Source organism: Phyllobates terribilis, unplaced genomic scaffold (assembly GCF_046119375.1).
Source record: "Phyllobates terribilis strain yellow unplaced genomic scaffold, ASM4611937v1 Scaffold_11__3_contigs__length_659146591, whole genome shotgun sequence".
Taxonomy (NCBI): domain Eukaryota; kingdom Metazoa; phylum Chordata; class Amphibia; order Anura; family Dendrobatidae; genus Phyllobates; species Phyllobates terribilis.
Genome location: NW_027362771.1, coordinates 482343878 through 482360922, shown reverse-complemented (window position 1 = coordinate 482360922; position 17045 = coordinate 482343878). Strand labels below are relative to the sequence as shown.

The 17045-nt window shown below is 40.0% G+C and overlaps 2 protein-coding genes across 2 annotated transcripts in view; one reads left to right on the top strand and one right to left on the bottom strand.

The window, feature by feature from the left end:
- The window catches only part of LCTL (lactase like), a 40711-nt gene extending 34972 nt beyond the window's left edge, over positions 1–5739 (top strand). Inside the window, exons 13-14 of the mRNA XM_073653451.1 lie at positions 4871–4915; positions 5386–5739. Of these exons, the coding sequence (XP_073509552.1) occupies positions 4871–4915; positions 5386–5501 (161 nt within the window). The 3' untranslated portion in view covers positions 5502–5739. The remainder of the gene's footprint in view (positions 1–4870; positions 4916–5385) is intronic.
- The window catches only part of ZWILCH (zwilch kinetochore protein), a 55588-nt gene continuing 41406 nt past the window's right edge, over positions 2864–17045 (bottom strand). Inside the window, exons 16-19 of the mRNA XM_073653449.1 lie at positions 13416–13511; positions 9200–9318; positions 7537–7642; positions 2864–5497 (exon numbers count right to left, since the gene is read on the bottom strand). Coding sequence (XP_073509550.1) covers positions 7551–7642; positions 9200–9318; positions 13416–13511 — 307 coding nt within the window. The 3' untranslated portion in view covers positions 2864–5497; positions 7537–7550. The remainder of the gene's footprint in view (positions 5498–7536; positions 7643–9199; positions 9319–13415; positions 13512–17045) is intronic.

Genomic DNA, 17045 nt, shown 5'->3' with positions numbered 1-17045 from the left:
TGTTTTGACTGTTATGGTCTTTGTCAAGCAGGGACAATAAAATGTTGAAATATTGCTTTTTCATATGGCTGGAGGAATAAAAGTTCTTTCTACTTTTGCAACCCTAGTATTTTCCCATTTATCCTCTGCACTAAATCTACTAACATTAAAGGGGTCCCGGCTGCCCCACCGGGCTGTTTACGGAACTATCATAGCAGTGAAGGCAGCCAACATACTGTATCTGTCACAGCCATTGCACACCAGATAGAATTCGGGATTGGTGCCGAACCCAGAAGTGTGACCCACATCTTATTAGACATTCATAGCAAATCCTATGGTGGTATCACAAATATTTGTCATGAAACAACCCCTATAAATAGGTTTTCAAGCTCTATAAAAATTGATTGTCTATTCTTATCTTCGGATAAGCCATCAATATCAGATTGATCAAGCACCAAATAGTCACCGCCAGTGTGAGGAGGACTCGCAGCTTGCATAGACATCTGCCTGGATCCAGACTTCAACACCAAACTTAAATAGTCCAGCAATGCAGGGATGATCCCATAAGAGTGACCTACACGTTTCAGGAGGTGATGCCTTATTTATGGCCAACATTTCCGGTATGTTTTGATATCTTGTTTTAACTAGAATAGAATAAATGTTAAGTCTTATGGGATCATCTCTGCATTGCTGGACTTTTTCTAAGTTTGGTATCAATATCAGGTTGGTATCCGGTCGCACAGTTAGTATCTACAGTGGCATGTAAAAGTTTGGGCACCCCTGGTCAAAGTTAGTGTTATTGTGAACAGTTAAGCAAGTTGAAGATGAAATGATCTCTAAAAGGTCTGAAGTTAAAGATAACAGATTTCCTTTGTATTTTAGGCAAAAAATATATATTTTTAATCTTTTACATTTTAAAAATGACGAAAAAGGAAAATGGACCAATGCAAAAGTTTGGGCATCCTGCATGGTTAGTACCTAGTAGCACCCCCTTTTGAAAGTATCACAGCTTGTAAAAGCTTTTTGTAGCAAGACAAGAGTCTTTCCATTGTTGTTTGAGGGATTTTCATCCATTCTTCCTTGGAAAATACTTCCAGTTCTCTGAGATTCCTTGGTCATCTTGCATGCACTTCTATTTTGAGATGTAGCCAGATTTTCAATGATGTTCAGAAGAGGGGACTGTGAGGGCCATTGTAAAACCTTCAGCTTGCACCTTTTGAGGTAGCCTATTGTGGATTTTGAGGTTTGTTTACGATCATTAACCATTTGTAGAAGCCATCCTCTTTTCAACTTCAGCTTTTTTACAGATGGTGTTATGTTTGCATCAAGAATTTGTTGAAATTTCATTGAATCCATTGTTCCATCTACCCGTGAAATGTCCCCTGTACCATCGGCTGCAACACAACCCCAAAGCATGATTGATCCACCCCCATGCTTAATAGTTGGCGAGATGTTATTTTCCTGAAATTTGGTGGCCTTCTTTCTCCACACATACCTTTGATCATTGTGGCCAAAGACTTCTATTTTAACCTTTTCGGTCGACAGAACTTGTTTCCAAAATGTATCAGGCTTGTTTAGATGTTCTTTTGCATACTTCTGATGCTGAATTTTATGGTGAGGCTGCAGGAGAGGTTTTCTTCTGATGACTCTTCCATGAAGGTCATATTTGTGCAGGTGTCTCTGAACAGTAGAACAATGAACCACAAAGCTAGAGCCTGCTAAATCTTTCTGTAGATCTTTTGAGGTTAAGCGGGGGTTCTGATTTGCCTCTCTAGCAATAGTACGAACAGCTCTCACTAAAATTTTGCTTGGTCTTCCAGACCTTATCTTGACCTCCACTGTTTCTGTTAACTACCATTTCTTAATTACATTTCAAACTGAGGAAAGGGCAACTTGAAAACACTTTGCTATCTTCTTTTAGCCTTCTCCTGCTTTATGGGCCTCCACCATTTTCATTTTCATTTTCAGAGTGCTAGGCAGCTGCTTAGAAGAACCCATGGCTGCTGTTTTTTTGGCATAAAGTTAGAGGAGGCTTGGTTTTTATAAAGCTGGGAAATTTTCATCACCTGGCATTTCCTAACGATGGTAGTGAACAAGCCATAACCCTAACAGACTAATTAAGGTCAGAAACCTTGGTCAAAATTATCAAAGCACACAAATCTCCAAGGGTGCCCAAACTTTTGCATAGGCCCATTTCCCTTATTGTAATTTTCTAACATGAAAAAAAAAAGACTATATATTTATTTGCCTAAAATACAACTGAAATATGTCAGCTTTAACAATATGCCTTTTAGAGATCATTTCATCTTCAACTTGCTTAACTGTTCACAATAACAGTGATTTTGACCAGGGGTGCCCAAACTTTTACATGCCACTGCATATCGATCTCTCAGTGTAAAGAGGCAGCGGAGCAGGAACTCTGTTATTTCTTCATTGCAGTTTTGGGTATTGCAACTTTGTTCCAATCACTTGAATGGTGGACAATGTACAGAACAATGAGGTAAAAGCGTGACGGTGCCGACCCCTACCTATCCAACATGCATAAGGATCAGGCTGGGTGTACCTATACATATTAGATTGACAGCCTAACGCACCAAACTAGTTGACTCATCTCATCGCCATGGGTCTAGAGCCAGTGTTTTTTTTTTTTTCATGTCAGTACAAAAACCCTAGAAGCAACTCAATACTTCAGTTTCCTGGACCATTGTAAGACTTTAGGAAGAAGGGGGTTTGCCTGTCTGTGTGGGTATCTTATGCCTAATAAATGATGGAAAAGTATAAAGAGGCAAAGAACAAAGCCCTTGATGATTACGTTTAAAATATTGTTGGATCTCAGTGCAGTGTATGAATTGTATATTACTAATATTAATTACATCCATCAGACTTTATGTTTGTTTTTTTATTAATATTGCAAATCGGATACTGGATTCAAATATATAAAAACATCAAAAAATATGAACAGTGTATTTCACATAGAAGCAAGAAAAACAACAACGTCATAAGTAGAATTGGACAAAAACAATTGATTCACATCTACATACATAACAATTCAGCTTTTCCAAACCACAAGATCTACTTCTGAGCTGTTGCATCTACATGGGATCAACTCATTCTCAGTCATGCCTTAATATTCATCCCAATACAAAACAATCCAAATCAGATCATAAGAATAGAAACCTGAAAACAGTTCCTATAAGTCAGTGAACATCTCAAATTCCAAATCAGGAAAAGGAGGCTTTACATAGCCATATTTTCTGCATCATCCATTTATTCCTTGCCAAAAAATTGGAGTATGTCCCACCATAGAAAGGTTTTTAAAAGTTTTCCAACCTCACTTTGAGATGTGCTCCAGGTTTTTGGATGGAATATAAAGTGTCAAAATATGACTCGAATATGTTAATATGCAGAAACGCATAAAAAAAAAATAATACGGCTGTTCTTCAAAGATTGATATGAAGTTGGGGTAGTTTATACTTAAAATTGTGTTAGTGTCTGCTCGAAAATAATTTTGCAAGATAAATATTCGTTCTATGTGCAGTTTGGAACAGTACTCCATATCCATATGAGACAGACCCTTTCATAAGCCGCTGTGTTCTCCTGTAGAAGATTAAAGGGAATCTGTCAGCAGGATTTCACACCCCAAACTATTTATATGAACATGTAGCTCTTCCAAAGACAAGTCTGTAAATAAGTTTACATGGTCACGTTTGTTCCTCTGTAAGGGCTTGCTCTCACTTGCGATTAAATCGGACGAATGCAATTCGATGAAAAATCGGATTGCATTCGGACCAATTTAATCCTATGTTTCTGTGCTCAGTTGCGTTTTTTTTCTTCCAGTGCCAATCAGATTGTGATCGGGCTGGAAAAAAAACGCAGCATGCTGCGATTGCATGCTGGAATCGGATCGGACGCACCCATATAATCTATGGGTGCGTGTGAAACATTGCTCTGGACTCGGATATTACCAGAGTGCAGAGCGATTCCACTGATGCCAGCAACAGAGGAGATGGAGAAATTACTTTCTCCATCCCCTCTGCAGCTGTGCTGCGATCCTCGCTGTGCGAGCCGAATGTCATTAGCATATCGCTAGTGGGACCCCGGCCTTACTGAGAAATCGGCGTTTGAATTGATATGCAAATGAGGGTGAATAACTATGGAAGATCTGATGACTCTGTCACTCCAGCTCTATTTCCTGTCTACCGCAACCTCAAGCGGCAATGGGCAGGGATAGAGCTGGAGTGAAAGAGGCTACAGATCTACCAGAGTCCTTCAGCCTCATTTGCATATTAATTCAAATGCTAATTTCTAGGTCCTGGATGAAGGAAATGGCCATGTGAAGGTACTGTTGTACTTGTCTTTGAAAGATCTACATTTGCATATAAATAGTTTGGGGTGTGAAATCCTTCTGATAAACTCCCTTTAAGATAAACAGAGAGCTAAGACACGGCATTACCACTCTAGCAATGAGATCACGGACATTAATACGAACATTGTTGAGTCCAATGCTATAATATAAGACATATTCAAGGAATGTTCATTCAAGCAGTGGATGGTGAAATACTTTATCATTCTCCAATGTGGGAGAGAACTGTGGGACCAAGCTGCTTCTACCAAAAAGTTAAAATGGTGGTGCTGTATGGAACAAGTTATAGTAAAATGATGTTTGGATTTAGAACCTTCTGCATTGTTCTGGTCACCTCTGCTAAGGATGCCAAGCCATTACAGAAAATCCCTGTATGTAGATGGTTAAGATGTAGGAGCGCCTGTGTAAACTCACAGCACACCAAGCCGCGTGTCGTGGAGCTGTAACAACTTGGAATTGTGCGGGATTTTACGTCATCAGATTTCCATGCTCACTCCACTTTTGTCTCTTTTCTTCTTGAAAAATCAGAGGAACAGAGGAATGCGGCTGCAAATTTACTGCGGCTAATTTATGGTAAGATGTGCTTTCAAAAACCAATATGGTATATATGCCCTAAGTGAAAACTCGTCTTTTGTACATGCACCAGATCTTGGTGAAAAATAGATTGTTAGTCCGGTTGAAATATAATCTAGGGATATCCTCTTCTACAGCTTTATGAGATATGAGACACTGGGGCTGCCCATAGCATTACCATGTAGCTTCAGACATGGTACAAACATGTTGGAAGCATGATATGGGCCATCCTGATTGTCAGTAATTATTCTATGTCTATCACCATCTTGAACCAGGATCCCTTGACCTTCTGTCATGCTAAATAATGTTATTACTGGAGGGAAAGGCATGGTGATAAATTTGTTAGGATGTTTTGCATGCAAGTCACATAGCAGTCAGGAATATCTAATGAAGTATTATATAATAACGAGGAAAGCTTGCAGGGCTAGACCGTCCAATACTGTTCATATGGTGGAATTTTCTCATCCTAGACCCACTGACCAGTCACATGGAGATGGTGACTGAGATTGTGGTGCCCACGGTCTGTACTCTGTGCATTCTCATCAGCGCTGTACTCTTGATGATCCTCCTGCGCAGAAAGAACTAGGACAAAGAACATTATACACAGAAAATCACCATCTGATGAGTGCTATCAACTCCGCCCAGAACAAAGACTTAAAGACCTCTTCATCTGGTTCTCTACTGAAGAACAGGCATGCAGTGATAAATGGAGCTCAGACATGGCCTTAACAGAAGAGGACTGCGAGTATGTACACTTGATGGGTAGTGATTTTTAGATTGTAATGGATTTTTCCTATAGTTTATTGAGCTTAATAATTCAGAAAGGAATCAGATCACAAAACTGTATTAACTATTGTATATTCCAAGATGCAGCGCCTTTCCAAAGGTTTACAGCAAACTTTTGGGGCACAGGGATAAAAATGCTGAATGTTTTGTGTGCAGTTCATTGGGCTGATCTTCATGATGTTGTAGACTTTGATGAAAAGCCTTTGGATGTAGACTATGGACAATGCTGCTGGTGTAGTAGATACAATGTGGAAAGTGTTTATTTTTTGCAAATTGTGTCAATAAATCTACAGTAAAAAGAATGATGACATTTCATTCTTTACAATTTCTCATTTCTAAGAATAAAAAGAATAGAAAGAATAAAGGGTGGTTGGTAAGTGATTTTGTCTAAGTGCAAATGTGTATTTAAAGGTAACCTGTCATGCAGGGCTGTGGAGTCAGTAAGCCAAACCTCCCACTCCTCAATTTCCATGACAAAGACTCCACAGCCTTGCTGTAACGTCCGATGACACAATTAACCTGCAGATTAACCCTTTATCTGCAGAGTGTAAGTACACTCTGACACTGACTGACCGCTCGCTCTGCACTGATGCACTGCTTAGCTGACTGTCAGTCAATGCTGGGGTGTATTTACAGCCACTGTTCTGCGTGCTGTGAGCGGTGACTGTAATTACTCTGGGCACGCCTGCAGGACTGAAAGCTGACGCCTTCCAGGAGAAAGTTAATTTACTCCCGGATGCAGCATTTACCTTGGCTGGGCACCTCCATAACACTATTAATCTGCAGATTAACCTTAGTGTTATCAGACATGACAGGTTCCCTTTAAGTGCCCACCCCATTACAATAACACAACAGCATATCACCTACAGAACAGAGCCTATACAGAACAATATGCAAGTAAAGTAATGTGACCTTCCAAAAAAACATCAGTTAATGGATTAAAATATTATATTTGGCAAATGTCTGATAATATAAGTTCCCCATAGACGTTAAAGTTGGCATGCTTTTGAATCAGGGCCTAGATGGTCCCACCAAAATTGAAAAAAAAAGTGTGGAGTTTTGGGCGTTTTCACTCCACTTTTGGCCAGCTCTGCAAAATTGGGTATGGCTAGGGAGAAGCAGGGAAGGAATAGGGCATGAAAATGCCTGCCTGTCAAATCAATCAAAAGTGGTGTCATCCCTGACTGGAGTAACATTGCTGGTGAGGCGCATGCCCCTGATTCACTCTTCATGAATACAGCGCATCTTATTCCTGCACGTCCCTTATTAAGACTAATGTATGAAATGCCAATCTGAAAAAATAGGAGCCCTAATGTGTATGGGGCCTCGAGTTGCCCACAACAGGGAAATTTGGCTTTAGACACCCGATCCTTTCGTTCTCTCTGAAGAGGAGCTGAAACCAGTGGAGTCTGGCAGCGGCTTACTCTCCTTTCCTCATTAAAAACACAAACGCTGGGCCGAGCATTCATGTGTATGGGGGAATTGGGAGAGAACGCTTTTGGTCAACAGTTATCTAAGGTTTGTGGCATCTTTAAGCCTTATTCACATGACCATGTTCATACTTTGTTTCTGTAAAAAACAAAGCTCACGGAGATAAAACTCAAGTTTATGGAGATCCACAAAATGGATCAGAATACGTCATGAACAGGTTTCCATTAATGTGTGAACAGCTCCATGAAATTGCATGGGACTTTTTTAAAAAATGGACAGCACATGAATGAGAAAGATGGTTGTGTGAATAAAGCCCAAGTTGGACCAAAGACATAACTAAATGTCAGAGGAAAAAAAGACACCATTTACAAAGTGATATCGCAATGGGATGCATGTGGCATTACCTGACTGCTCATTTTCATAAGAAGTGCACTTGACTGCAGCTGATCTGTGACTGGTAATAAGGAATATCTTCACTTTCTCCGCTCGTTGTCATGTCATTCTGGACATCTAGCAACACAATAATATAGTATCAAATCAACTCCATAAGAAAACACGTTCAAGACAATAAGCATTACCACATATACACAGGCGTGAAAGAGAACATAACAGTAAACGGACCCTGTATGTAGACAGAACCGATGAGCGCTCTTCCTATCTGTAGTAAGAATGCATGCTCATTTCCAAATATTTGCTTTCAACTAAAATCTAATGTCTACGTACGGCATTCCTCTGACAACATTGAGGACTTGCACATTTTCACATTTTGTAAATTAAATCTTACTTGATAAAAATGAACATTGGTTTCTAAATATTCCATACATTTTTAATAAACAGTAAATTTCTAATATATGCAATAAATTAATGTCTGGTGCATATTGTCCAGAGGGGATGTTATTTCTGCTGCTCAAAATCTTCCAGTAATGATCTGGTGGCACAGCATCAAATATCAGGTCATTTAACTCATGGCCATTGCTTTTACACCCCATTAAGTATATACCTCTACACACCTCAACACTGAAACTGCAACAACAAGAGGAAGACGTGGAATTGTGAAAATCACAGGATCGATACACATGTTAATAGTAAACAAATGATAAAAAATGGAAACAAAAATTTTCAAAACATCTCAATGTTTGCATTTTTTCATAACATTAATATATCTATAAATCCCGTGATTTCCATAATTCCATGATGTCTACATAGGTTGAAAAAAAAAAAAGACATTTTTTTGTCACTAAATTATCTATAACTCACAATGTTTTGTGTGCTGAGTAAATCATCCAACCCTTTTTTTTTTTAATCTGTTATAGTAACGACAATTACCACCTCTTGTGGTTGACATTCCACATTCTGACTGCTCTGACTGTAAAGAACCCTTTCCTGTTTAGGTGCCTGAATCGCCTTTCTTACACCTGTAATGAGTGCCCCCTGGTTCTTAGTATGGTCTTTGGAAGGAATAAGTCATGTGCCAGTCCTTTGTACTGACCACACATATATATTTATACATGTAATTGAGATCCCCTCTGAGGCGTTGTTTTTCTAAGCTAAACAAGCCCAACTTTTCCAACCTCTCATCAGATGAGAGACCTTCCATCCCTTGTAATAATTTAGTTTCCCACCTTTGCACTGACTAACTTCTGAATATCCTTTTTAAAATGTGGAGCTCAAAACTGAATCCCATAATCTAGATGTGGCCTCACCAGCGATTTATAGAAGGGTAACAATACGTTGGGATGGCAGGATTTTATCTCTCTTTTTATAAGCCCTAAAATTTTGTTTGCTTTTGTGGCTGCTGCTTGACATTGAGTACTGCTGCTCAGCTTACCAGTAACTCAGCTAACTAGATTTCAGGAAGAAATTTCAGTAGGCTCATTATGACCACTGGCAGGATTACAATGACAGGTGACACCAACATTTCTGAAGCTTCTTAACATTTCTATCCATCCATCACCGCTTACTGAACTTCTGCTGCTGAGCTCTCATCTCTGCCGTCTGGTATTTTCTATCATGTAAGAATGTGAAACAGAAGGTAAAATATGGATTATCACAGATTGGGTTCAGTACCTGGAACATCGAATGACACGTGGTCTACAGGGGGTCTGGCACTTAGCTGCCACATAGTTTTGACTTCCTTCTGCCCATGTCCACTGAGGATCTCCACTCTCCATGTCTGTGGGTGAGAACTGTAGGAAGACATTGGATTTAAAGTGATCTACTATAACATCTCCTGGCATTGGACTAATCATACATCATGATACACATGTTATAGGCACAGCGTCAATCAATCAAGCATGTCTGTATACAACGAGAGGTGCGGTTTCTCCCTGTGACAGTCCAGGGCACATAGACAGAGAGTGAAGGAAACTACAAGTTATTAGAGGACAGGAAAGGGCCGGGCAACAAAAGCAAATATGGTCAATAATTTGGTATGTGCTAATCTCCTCTTCACGCTTGTCCATAGGCAAAAGGTTTTTGAAAAAAAATGGCAGCAAACCCTTCTTTTAGTCATTGACAAACACTTCAAACAACTCTATAGCATGTTCTTAGGGACCTTAACTATTTCCGAACCACCCATAGACTTTAAACGTCCAGGGGGGTCCGCACTTTATTTACTCTGCACTAACATTCTAAAATGTCAATGCAAATTAAGTTTCTTTCACGTGATCATGTAGTTGCAGGAGCCATCAGACAAAGCTGGACTTTCCACAGAGAAGGCGGAGATGGTTTACTACCAGGGCTGCCTCCCTGATTGCTGTATACACAGAGCTGAACAAGCAAGTCTCCTCCAGACCTAGCTATCATGTGATCACTGGGTGTGGGGAGAAGGAGCTGCTGGGTCCTAGGAGACCCAAGTAGTTCTGCTATCTTGGCAGAATCCCGAATTTCCCCAGTAAATGGGGCTAATATATCAAGGAAGTCAGCAATGAAAAGAATAATATGTTAAAATGCTTCTCCAAAAGGTCTTAATACCTTATGAGGGGGCACAGTGTGTGAAATAAATTAAAAAAAATATTAAAAAATAAAACAAAACCTACAGACACACTCCAAGACAGAGTTCAAATCACGGTTTATAGCTCTGCCCTGTGAGGAAAAAAATATGCCCAATATATAAAAATAATTTCTATGGAAAGGGGAAAGCAATTTAAAATGTTTAGTTGTCCTTTGTGGTCGTAAAAACATTAAAAATATCCTATTTTGTGTTACTTTTTCCTTATATTTGGGGAAAATGTAATATAAAAATGAAATAAAAATTAAGCTCCGCATATTGCATAGAAAAGAGGCAAAGGATTTTTGAATATCCGAATGAGACATTTTTTTTTTAGAGTTGTTAAAAGTATATGTATTAAAAAACCTAAACAATATGCCTGGTCAGGAAGGGAGAAAATAGTCGGGTCTGGAACTGGTTAAAAGGGTAGTCAACCTTTGGAAGACAGTTTTTTTGTGTTTTTGTTTTTTTACTTAAATGCATATGGTTGGGACTTAAATCATTTTTGCAATTGGGTTTTAGTAAAAATTTTGCACAACTTGCAATCTATAGCCTCTGTGTTAATAATAATAATCTTTATTTTTATATAGCGCTAACATATTCCGCTGCGCTTTACATACATTATCGTCGCTTGCACTAATGTTGGCTGAAAAATGAGTTAACTGAGAATCCATCAGTCAGCCTGCTATGACTCTCTGGCAAGTTTGTAACTCATTCATCTGTTAGTTTGTTTCCGAGCTCTAGTCAGCGGATTTATGATCACAGACCACATCAAACTTACAGTAGTGTTCAAAATAATAGCGTGTTCAAAAACATGAGTTAAGCACAAAATCGTTATACTAGTTTTTATTTCCAAGCATTGGGAACATTGCACACTGTTTTCTAATTCAAAACATAAACAGAAATGTATCTAATTTTTTAACTACTTTACAGAAAAGATGAACTTTGGGCAATAAGTCGGAAAAGATGCCTATACCAGATCCATTGTAGTGAGTGGAAAAACACTCAAAAATCTATAAACATACATAGAAAAACTGAGTGCCACCTCAGTTACAAAAATAGAGTGAGAAATTTTCCAATTAAAATACATATTTTATTATTAAAAACATGAATACATGTACATATCAATAAAGCAAAGTACCCTCAAACAAATCAACTGATGGGTGTAAAATGAATGAGCAAATAATGTCTAAAGCATAATACTCTAATGAGCAATAAGGTAATGAATATACTAGAAGTCAAAATGTCATTAGACAATGTATCAATAAGTATCCTATAAAGTTCTTATAAATCACATACCCAGGAAAAACATGAAAGAATATAAGATGTGGTAATAATAGACATTGAGAACATGCCACACAACTAGCTGCTGGTGCAAACTACCAGGCCTGCATGCAGAGTAATCAAGAAAATAACAACGTGGCATACTTACCTCTATGTGAACCCATCAGATGAACGCCCCAACGTACGTTTCCCTACTTCTTCAGGAGGCGATGTGATCATCTCAGTGTCCGAATTTGTCTTTACAAATCACTAACCTAATATTTAGTTGTATACCCACAGTTTTTTAGAACTGGTTAACATCTATGTTGCATAGAGTCAGCCAACTTCTAGCACCTGTCATCTGTTATTCCAGCCCAGGATGCTGGGCTGGAATAACACAATTTTTTGGCATTTGTTGGCTTTGCCTCAGAAACTGTATTTTTGATGTCACCCCACAAGTGTTCTATCGGATTAAGGTCTGAGGATTGGGCTGGTCACTCCATAACCTTAATTTTCTTGGACTGGAACCAAGATTTTGCTCTTTTACTGGTGTGTTTAGGGTCATTGTCTTGTTGAAACACCCATTTCAAGGGCATATCCTCTTCAGTGTAAGGCAACATGACCTCTTCAAGTATTTTTATGCAAACTGGTCCATGATCCCTGGTATGCGGTAAATTGGTCCGGCTCAATAGTAAGAGAAACATGCCCATATCATGATGCTTGCACTACCATACTTCACGGTCTTCAGAGTGTACTGTGGCTTGAATGCAGAGTTTGGGGGTCATCTGACGAATTGTCTACAGCCCTTGGACCCAAAAACAACAATTTTACTTTCATCAGTGCGAAAAATATTTCACCATTTCTCTTTCGATGTGTTCGATTTTGATGTGTTCTTTGGCAAATTGTATCCACTTCAGTACAGGTCTTTTTTTTTTTACCGTGGGGACTTTTTGCTAATAGATTAGCTTTCCACAGGCGTCTTCTAATGGTCACAGTACTCACAGGTAACTGTCTTTGATCATCCTGGAGCTGATCATTGGCTGAGCCTTTGCCATTCTGGCTACTCTTCGATCAATTCGAATGGTAGTCCTCAGTTTTCTTCCACGTCTCTCTGGTTTTGCTTTCCATTTTAAAGCATTGGATATCATTTAAGCTGAACAGCCTATCATTGTCTGCACTTCGTTATAAGTTTTACCCGCTCAACATTTTAATCAAAGTACGCAGTTCTTATGGACAATGTCTCAAAAGACCCATATTTCTCAGGCTTTCAAGGAGAAATGCATGTACAACATGTGCTGGCTTCACTCCTAAATAAGGGCCACCTGATTCACACGTGTTTCTTCACAGAATGAGTGACCTCACTAATTGAACTCCACTCTGCTATTATTTTGAACACACCCTTTTTCAATTAATCATTCAAAAACACAGACTCAAAAACATGCAGATAATGAATGCGGAGCCTGGTGGTTTTCTTAGAATCTGTTGCACCAACTGGTAAATTGTTTGACATGTGGTAATATAATTTATACCAAAAACAGTGATTAATCTGGTTAGTCATATTGGACAGCTATTATTTTGAACACTACAATATTAGCAATTAGTAGCTATTGGCATATTCTAGTGATTTGCCACCAAATGAGCTGTAAAAAAAAAAAAATTATAATAAACCTTGTTATATAACAATCCTATTTTTCAGGTAACCGTGAAATACAAGTATTCACATTTTCACCAAAATCTGTCCATGTACAAAATCCTCCGATCCTATTAAATCTAATGTAACAACAGCACGACACTGCTATTAGCACATCGTAAAGGATATTCTATGTAGTATTACATGGCAGTCATTCAGATAAATGGTCAGCCATGTAATTTATGGAGAGGCCAAAGCAGAAGTTGTTTTTTTCTTTTTTGTGGGGCTCTTCCCTCTATCTCATTCAGGTGGTGTTGGGTTATTAGACACTCAGTTAATATTATCCATCACACTACACATCATTTCTTCACTTCTGGTTACCTGAGAACATCTCTACTTACTTCTGGTAGAAGCTGCTGATGACGCTAGGTCGGATTGGGAGCCGGAACACGTGCTCCTCGTTCCACGGGTTCTCTTTGTAGTATTTCAAACAGGACCTGAGGGAAGGGAATATAGAAACATTTAAGATGTAAGTAATGCCTAAAGAGCTTTGTTTTAATGTGGCTGGCTATCCAAGCTGTCAATCACTATACTCCAACACAAGGTCCTGAGACTGCTGTGCCCCCACTTACAGCGGAAGCCGAGCACATTGGAAAACACACGTCGGGACATAGTCCTGATGTTTAGTTTAGGGAAAAATCAATTGAGAGACAGACATGATTAGGGCATAGGGGAATGTGCCCAGCAAATCTGTATGACACGCTGTTAATGCGAGATGAAAAATGCCTCTTCCGAGAGGAAGAAGACTCGTACTCTATAGCGCCACCTGTTGGATGCAGCAATCCTACAAGTCACTTCTTCCAACAGGTGGGGCTATAGAGTTCAAGTCCTCTACCTCTCTGAAGAGGCAATTTGCATATTAAATTTCCCAGAGAAGCATGCAAGGAGAATAAGCCTCCTCACATTGGCATGCCAGCGCCGGTATGTCACTCCTTAGACCTATGTTAATGTGAGCTAGCTTATTTACATATCTATATTACACAGAAGCTGACAGCACACACTCCAATAACCCATGTGGGCATGAGAGGTTGTCCACCGATGAATAAAGGCAATGGTCAGATGATCACTCTTAAAGTGGTAACTCGGTATTCCCCTAACCCATATGTTACATTAAAGAGGTTGTCCACTACCTTGACTTGGTTTCTGTTATTGTCATAAATATTTAAGAATAATGCACCTAAACATCCCCATATACCTATATAGTAGGTTTCATGTTTTATGCCTTTCAGCCTCACTTCAGAAGAACAGCAAAATGATTCTTTACAATTAGATGATCTTGTTGAAGCTGCTTCACACCTCTCTCCTATTTATCACATGCGCTGTGTTGTGCAGCTGGCAATAAGAGATAATTTGCAAGAGGGACATGCTGCAACTCAGATTAGCAAAGTGAGGAAATTGGCTATTGCTGCCAGAACCCCTAAAATTGATTCCATCTTCCAAGAGACGTGCTGGAAAAGGAGCAATTGTGGAATTACAAAATTTTTTCACTTACTCTCAAAGAAGTAGAGTTCAATCATTCATCAAAACCAACTGTGCACGAGGCAATTCCTTCATACCCTGAAATTGTTAGAGACGTTGCCCATGTAGAGAGGTTGTTCTCTAGCCTTAAAATAATTAGGGCAGATCTGAGGTCATCTATGAAGGAGGCGATACTATTTATCAGAACAAATTCATAGACTGCACAAATATTATTCAGTACGTTTTTGTTGAAAACTGTTTTTTTCACTTACTACATAGTGTATAATAAATTGTAAATATGAAAAGTTTTTTTGTTCTTAAGTTGCATTCCAATAAATATATTTTATGCTCTATTTAAATAGCTAGTTCACAAGAAAGGGACTTATAAAGTAGAGTCCCTTTTTAGAGAGGACATATAGCAGCTGATCGCAGAAAAAATGAACTGATGCTAAAGTGTAGCTATTAATACAATAAATACCTTCAATTTTTTTTTACATTTTTCGTTTGCTTCCTAAATGGTTGGGTAAGAAATAGTGTTGAGCGAGCATGCTCAACACTGCTCAGTACTCGCCCGAGCATCTCACTACTCGGGATGTTCGGCGAGCACCGAGCATTTCCGGGTTACAAGGGCGGGAGCTCGGGTCTCCGACCGGCACGTTTGGCACTCTTTACAGAGCCAATGAACATGCAGGAATTGCCAGCCAGTCACTGTAATGCCGCAGCCATGTTGTTTGTGGGCATTACAGTGATTGGCTGGCCGCACAGCGTCACCTCGAGTATTTAAAAAAGGGCGCCGCCATCTTGGACACAGTCACTCCGGATCAGACAGTGTAGGGAGAGTGCTGCTGAGCTAGGGAGAGATTTATACTGCGAAATAGTTAGTGTAGGGTCTCTAAAGCCTGCCAAATCAAACAAACAGTTCTTCTCAGGACTAATATCCATCCCAGATATCAGGCAGGCAGGCTGTATAGGAGACGCAGTGGTTATACCAGCAAACGCTGCATTACAGTCCTGTGTGCTCCTGCTGGTCAAATTGCTAGACTTATCCCCAGGTCTCAGGAAAAATCCTTTTTTTTTTCATCTAAATCCTGTTTTGTTTTTTTTCCCCTCAGTCAGACTGTACAAATACGCGTCTTATTAAACCTTTTGGTACCCCCCCCCCCCAAAAAAAAAAAAAAATTGAGTGTGTCTGTGAGTGTTCAGACACAAATATATCTGTTTAAAAAGAGTCTGGTGTAGGCAAGATAACTGGAACTGTGTTTTTCCTCTTCCACGGTTAAAATCTGGGTGTTCTCAACCTGCGTGCCTTTTTTCCATAAAAAAAAAACAGTTTGAGTGTGTCGCTGACTGTTCAGACACAAATATATCTATTTTAACAAGTCTGGTATACACCAGGAAATTATAACTGTGGTTTGCAGTTCCATGGTTCAACTCTCTGTATTATCCACTTTTGTGTCTTTTTACCATAAAAAAAAATATTTTCAGTGTCTCGCTGACTGTTTAGACACCAATATACTGTATCTGTTTAAAAGAGTCTGGTGTAGGCCAAAGAACTAGAACTGTGGTTTTCCTCTTCCACGGTTCTAATCTCCTTTTTATTATCCTTTTGCCATTGATAGTGCGAGTGTAAGCTATTTTACTTCCTTTACAATGGGCAAGGTGCGTGGCAAGGTACGTGGAATTGGACGTTCTGGTGATGGTGCGTGCAGAGCACGGGGCCGTGGCCAAGGTGAAAATGTACCACAACCAACAGCCACATCTTCTCGCTCCCAGTTCTTGACCGAATTACTAGGGAAGCACAGAACAGCACCACTATTGCGAACTGATCAGTGTGAACAGGTTATTAATTGGATAGCAGATAATAGTTCCAGTCACCTGGGCACCACCACCTCCGGTCTGTCTTCCACACGGTCAAGTGTTAGTAGTCGTGAGTCTCGACTGCATACTCCTCCTCACCCTGATGCTCCTTCCTCCCACCATGCCGAGTGTCGTCAGACAGCAACTGAACCCACAGTTGGCCACTCTGAAGAGCTATTCACTGGTCCATTTCCATATTTGGGCCCCTCGCCTGCTCCGCTTGAAGTGGTGGAAGACGAGATCCCATGTAGCGATGGCCAAATATTTGAACAGCCACGGCCACAGGAAGGCGACGCTGGCAATTTGTCACAAGAGGTGGACAATGACGAGACACAATTGCCACGAAGTGAGGAGGACGACCGTGGTGCGGAAGTGGAAGAGGATTAGGTGGTGGATGATCTAGTAACTGACCCAACATGGCAGGACGACACGCAGAGCGAGGCCAGCAGCACACAGGGGGAGGGAGGCAGAGTACCCCAACAGGCAGGAAGAAGCAGTGTGGTGGCCTCAGACAGAAGGCGGGCAACCGCTCCCCGTAACACCAACACGAGGGACGTTGCCAGTACAACTGGGAGGTCTTCCAGAGTCTGGAATTTTTTTTAAAGACTCTGCTAATAACCCCAAAAAGGCCATTTGTACCACCTGCCAGGCCAGCA